Below are 6,256 nucleotides of genomic sequence, written 5' to 3'. Positions count from 1 at the left end.
GAGAGAGAGAGAGAGAGAGAGAGAGAGAGAGAGAGAGAGAGAGAGAAAGAGAGAGCTTTTCTGCAATTTATAGTCTCAGAGAGTTGTCTAAAGCACTGAAAGTCTAGGTCATTCACCCAGAGTCACACAGTCAGTCTGTGTCAGAAGTAGGACTGGCTCAAGGTCGGCCCTTTCATTACTAAACCCTACTGCTTCTCATAAAAAAGCAGACAGACACAGATACAGAGATGGGTAGATGGATTAAAAGGTAGACAAGTGATAGATAAGATGATAGTCACATAGATGTAGATCCTTGTTAAAGGGCATATGTGTGTGTGTGTATTTTAAAAAAAAGTATTTACTAAATGCCTACCATGTGCCAGGAACCATTCTCAGGGCTGAGTGAAAGACCAAAGTGAAACCATGCTTGATCCTTTCAGGCATAGCATAGTGGACAACATGAACGTCTCCAGGTAGACATGAAAGGAAATAAGATAAAAGCACTAGAGGTTTGGTAGGGGCCGGGAAGGTCAATGAAAGGCTTCATGCCAAAGTTAGTCCTTGAGCTGAGCCTTGACACATAGCACAAGGCAGACGTGAGGCTGGGAAGCATTCTAGGCACAGAGGACAGCAAGGCAAAGGGACAGGTGTAAGATTGACAAGAAACAATTATAAGGCCAGTTGGGCTGGCCAAGAAATAATAGAGGAGCATGAAAGTGAAGTGCAACAAAGGTATGGAGGTGTAGAGATTTTATGTTGTGTTATATTTAAGTACTTTTGTTTAAGTTGTGATGCTATGTTTAAGCACTTTTCTACAGCCTTTACATTAAGCATTTTATTTAAATTGTTATATTTAAGTTCTTTTCTACAGCCTTTATATAAACTATGTACTTTAAGTATTTTATTTATGTTATTATATTTAAGTAATTTTCTATAGCCATTACATAGGCTGTATACTTTAAGTACTTTTATTTAAGTTGTTACATTATATTTAAGTACTTTTCTATAGCCTTTTATATAAATGTATGAGTGTCCTCTTCCATCTCTAAAGCAACGATTCTATGATCTTAATTTCCTTTATGGCTTAATTACTTTTTTTGATGAAGGTGGCTCAGTTCTTGTTGTTTAAGATACAGAATGGTCACCATCTGCCCCAACGCATGTGACCCTCCATTGAGGCAGCAATGGGCCGCTTCTGTGAGGGGGTTTCCTTTTTTTTGAATAGCTAACATGCAAATAACTAAGCATCAGTTGTAGCTTCTGTCAAATTAAAATAAAAGCCTTACTTTAAATCAGAAAAACTCTATACCCGGAAACATACAACTCACAGTCAGGACACGGAAAACAAACCAGGACGCCATATATTAACAGAAGACTCGGGAGAGAACAAAATGTAAGGTTTCCTCAACGCAATGGCAGTGTGACAATAATTCAGACCAGCAGTTAAATATATTTAGGATTCTTTTACAGGCAATTCTAGAGTCGTTCATAAATGTTGACTGAATTCCCCAGGTCAACAGTTTTATGAGCCAACTTTTCTGATTTACTGCTCTGCGGTCAAGCCAAGAAGTGAGATGCTTTTTCACAGACATTAAAATGTTGTCGATGCTTGAAACTACAAGATGCTTGGGGCAAGGCCGAACCACTTTATCAAATTAGTCGGACACACCACTAAAAGTGTCATGACAGATAAAGGACACACGTGGAGTGTTCAGTGGTAAATGAATATATGTTGACCAATATGGCCTAAAAGAAGACAATGTGTCCATGCCAACATCCTGCATGGCGAGGCAAAGAGAATGATCGAAATGAGGCACAGGTACTCTATGCCTCAGTTTCCTCCTCTGTAAGACAGAGATAATGATGCCTATAATATCTTCTTCCTCATGGGTTTTCACGAAGCTCAGATAAGATCATGTTGGCTAGCTGCTTCATAAACTTTCAATGCAACAGAGAAATGTCATTTTATTCCTAAAGGCTCAAAACAGAGAGGAGTCCTGCTCATGGCTGTAAACTTTAAAAATGGAACACTAAATTAGTAAATATGAATAAGGAAATGTAAACTTTTCTACCTCCATTTCAAGGATCTTCTTGAATATGGCATGTGCCAAGTATTCTCTGGTGAACTTCTGGCGGTCCTTCCTCATGGTGTTCTGTCTGTACTCTTTCTCCGAGAGGATTCTTCCACTTCTAGTGATCTGCAATGAAAACACAAGATGCACATGCAGAAAACACCAACACACACACACGTGCACATACATGTGCACAAATGCACACACATCAGCTCACACACATGTATGCACGCATGCACATGAACACACATAACTTGCACACTATGGCGGGGGAGACAGGTGGTGTCTAAGTGGAAAGAGAAGGACAACAATGGTTGATAAACTTTCACTGTCACCCAAGAGGGCAGAACAAAGATGAGGGTCCTCCCTCCCCCAGCATTCTCAGGGTGGTGAGGCAGTGTATTTGAAATCCGCCACAGGGCTTCCATTTGTTTAAACGTGTTCTCTTGATGGGGCCCGGGTGTTCTTTGCACCAGCCTTCCTGTGACTGTCCCCATCAGAAAATACGTTTTCAAAAGAGCGTACTGGAAAATAAGCAAAGCAGTCCAATAGCCTGAGCCCCAGAAAGCAACACTGGTACAATGTGTCACAGCCTTGCAAGAGTTCTGAGGTCCACTGAGCAGTTATTAAACACCGTACTATATGCAAAGCAGAAGATCATGGTGCATAGCTGAGAGTTAGGAAGACCTTTAAGTTCAAGATCAATCTCTGACCCATACTAGCTGTGTGACCCTGGACAAGTCACTTACCTCCCAGACAATTCTCTAAGACTATATGTAAGTGGCAGAGCAGGTGTATGTTGTATCTATACATCTGTATGTGTATGCATATGTCCGTGTGTATGCATATGTATACATATGTGTATATGTGTATTATATGTGTGATGTGGCTATGAGTATGTGTGTGCATGTGTGTGCATATGCATGTGCATGTGTATATCTTTGTCATATCACACATATATACATACACATACATACATGCATATGTACATATACACACATACACATAGGAAAAACAAAAACATATAAACACATACATGTATATATGTACACATGTGTGTGTGTGTATACATGGAATTGTATATATATACAATTATGTATACTCTTAGGCCTTAAGCCAAGTCCTGGGAATGAGACCCAAAATGGATAAAATGTTTTAAGTTTTGCAAAGCACTTGGTGTAAGTGATTTCACTGGAGTCCATGAGAGGCCCTGTGAGGAAAGTACCACAGGTATCTTTGTCTCCATCATGCAGGACAGGAAACATGTTTCAGAGATATTAAGTGAGTTTCCAAGGGTCACATGGCTAGGTGGTGTAGGAGGCAGCTTTTGAACCCGATTCCTGTAGCCTCCAAGTCCAGCCTGCTCTCCACCATATCCCGCCACCTCTCCAGAGTTAGGGAAATGATCAAAGGGCGTCACGGGGAGGAAAGACTAGACTTGAACCACTAGGTCCCAGAGGAGAGAAGCTGAAATAATGGGTGAAAGGCTCAAAGAGACCACCTCAGACTGGGGATAGGAAAACTCGTCTATGAATCAGGGCTGCTCACAGGGCAATGGGCTCCCCCTTCTTGCAGGTGTTGAGGCCAAGGCCGGATGACCAGTCATCAGGTGTGTTGCAGAGAGGATGCCTTTCATGTGTGCACTGGACAAGATCAAATGAGATAATAATCTTAAGGCTCTCACTGAGCACAGTGCCTGGCACACAGCAGGCACTACATAAATGCACACTACTAGCTATTTGGAAGATGGCTGCTGGAAATCCTTCCAATCTTTGAATTCTCTGCTCTTGGGCTCTGCACTGGTAGAGGAGGTGTCCTCCCACCCTGAGTAAATGCTGGTCCCAGGAAATATCAAAAGAAGCACCAAGGCTCTCTGGGGTGTGCTGATGAGGCTAAGACAAACTGAAAATCAGTTCTTGCCCTCAGGAAGCTTACTTGCCATTAGAGGTGGGCAAGAGATAAATTATGAGTTGGTTCAGACTGTTTAATTTTAAAATAGCTTTTCGTTATTGTATTGTCCTACTTTGCTATTTTCCCACCTTGGTAAATATAACATAACCAAGACAATTTGTGCAAGAATAAATCCAAGAATCCCATAAGATGAGAGGGCACAGATAGCTTGCCAGCTACACTGATGACAAAGATGAGATCACAAATCTACTGAAGAATGCTGGCCAAGAGGGTCCATCTTCATAGAATCCTAGACTTGATTGACTCCAGAGTTAGTAGAGACCTCAGTTCCCACCAAAGCCACTCCACACCTAGAGAGAACCCTCCACCCCAACATCTCCAACATCCAGATGATGCTCGGAGACTCCCAGAGGGCGACCACCAGCTCATTCCACTTTTGGACAGCTCCAATGGTTAGAACATCTTTCCATATATTGGTTCTAAAGATTCTAGATTCTGAAGTCTACTTTGATTGCATACAGGTGCGGATGGAACAAGCCTAAGAGATGGTCTGATTCCATATAGTTCCTTCATCATCTGCCACAGAATGTCAGTTTAAATTCTTCCTCAGGTCGCGGTTGGGGTGCTTGGCTACGGAGATGTATGGCAGTTCTATGGTTCTGTGACTCTATGGCACAGGCAAGAGTCAGTGACAGCCTGAAGCTTTGAGTCTGAGTGACAGGGTGGCGCTGTCTGTAAAATTAAGGAACTGGGGAAGGTCGTGTTTGAGGGGAGGTAATGAGCCTAGTTTGGGCTGGGTTGGACTTTCAGAACCAGCAGTGCATTTAATATGTCCATGAAACTATGAGAAAGCAGGAGAGGTCAGAGAAAGGTTGGGAATGGGTCAATAGACTTGGGCTTGTCTCCATACAAGTGATGAGTGAAGCCCCAGGGTTGGGTGGGGTGCATTGGAGAATGCAGGGGCTGGATTTAAATCCTAGGTCTGCTACTAATAGCCACTGTGACTTTAGTCACATCACTTAAACTCTCCAGGTTTTCTCATCTCTAAAGTATGGGGGTTAGGGTTGACCTAGATGAACCACAATGTCCCTTCTAGTCTAAATCCACAATCTATTTTTGGAGACAATTCTAAGAAATAGTGGAGGAAGAAAAGAAAATAGGTCTGACAGTCCCAGTTATGGGGTGGTCATACTCATCAGTCAGTCAATAAGCATTTATTAAGCACCTTCTATATGCCAGGTGTTGTGCTAAATTATCCTCATGTATCAGGAAGAAGAAAATAAACCAGCCCAAGAGACTGAGAAGGAAGAGTCACATAGATAGGGAGAGAGCCAAGAGAGAAGAATGGGGTCTTCAAAGCCAAGGGAGGAGAGTCATCAGCAGTGTCAGGTGCTACAGAAAGGTCAAGGGAGAGGAAGACTAATTTCAGGTAGAACAGTGGGGATAGAAGCCAGAATAAGTTTACCACGGATCTGGGTGAGGAGACAAGAGGGGAGACCCAGACCTTAGCCTCACCTACACTTCAGCTCTCACATCCCGCGTGAGTCACCTCCTCCCCAAACAGCCGGGACCCTTTCAACTGCTATTCCCATAGCATGGACTTGGGCCTTTCTGCCGTTTTGCCTGGCCTTCTCAGGATGATCTCCAGCTTATCAATATCCTTTCTGTGCCACCCAGATTTGAACACGGCACTCCATATGAGGCACCAGCAGAGCAGAGGCCAGGGGCTGTCACCTCCCTCTTCCTGGAGTCCAAGTTTATATCAACTATGTCTTAGACACCACATCATAGCATTGACCCAAGTTACCTTACAGTATGGTAAAACTAAAAGATGTTTTCAAAAAAACTCTTGTTGAATCATTTCCAAGCCTATTTGGTGCAGGAGAGGTCTACTTTTTGAACCCAAGCACAAGACTTTACATTTATCTCATTAAAATTTGCCTTATTAGATGAAGCTAAATTTTGACCCTGCAAAAGTCCCTTTGCATACTGGCTTTCTCATCCAGGGTGTTCAGTACCCCTCCTGGTTCTCTGTCACCTTCAGATCTGATCCACATACCCTCTATTGTCTTTTCCAAGTCACTGATAAATGTTAAACAGCTCAGAGCCCAGCACAGATCCTGGTGTGCTCCACTGGGGATCTCCCCCCAAGGTGACACTGAATCATGAACACTGAGTACTCTGAGCCTGGTCATTGAACCAGACCCAAATCCATTGAGCTGCAGGCTACTTGGGAGCCTATCTCTCCCTCTCTCTCTCTCCCTCTCTCTCTCTCTCTCTCTCTCTCTCTCTCT

General features: G+C 43.0%; 1 protein-coding gene across 1 annotated transcript in view; it reads right to left on the bottom strand.

The window, feature by feature from the left end:
* The window catches only part of ERICH3 (glutamate rich 3), a 124,949-nt gene that overhangs the window by 89,154 nt on the left and 29,539 nt on the right, over positions 1-6,256 (bottom strand). The window contains exon 3 of the mRNA XM_027874004.1: positions 2,052-2,177. Coding sequence (XP_027729805.1) covers positions 2,052-2,177 — 126 coding nt within the window. The remainder of the gene's footprint in view (positions 1-2,051; positions 2,178-6,256) is intronic.

Source organism: Vombatus ursinus, unplaced genomic scaffold, assembly GCF_900497805.2.
Source record: "Vombatus ursinus unplaced genomic scaffold, bare-nosed wombat genome assembly UNPS02014804.1, whole genome shotgun sequence".
Classification (NCBI taxonomy): Eukaryota; Metazoa; Chordata; class Mammalia; order Diprotodontia; family Vombatidae; genus Vombatus; species Vombatus ursinus.
Note: the sequence above shows the minus strand (reverse complement) of the source record. Positions and strands in the feature narration are given on the sequence as shown.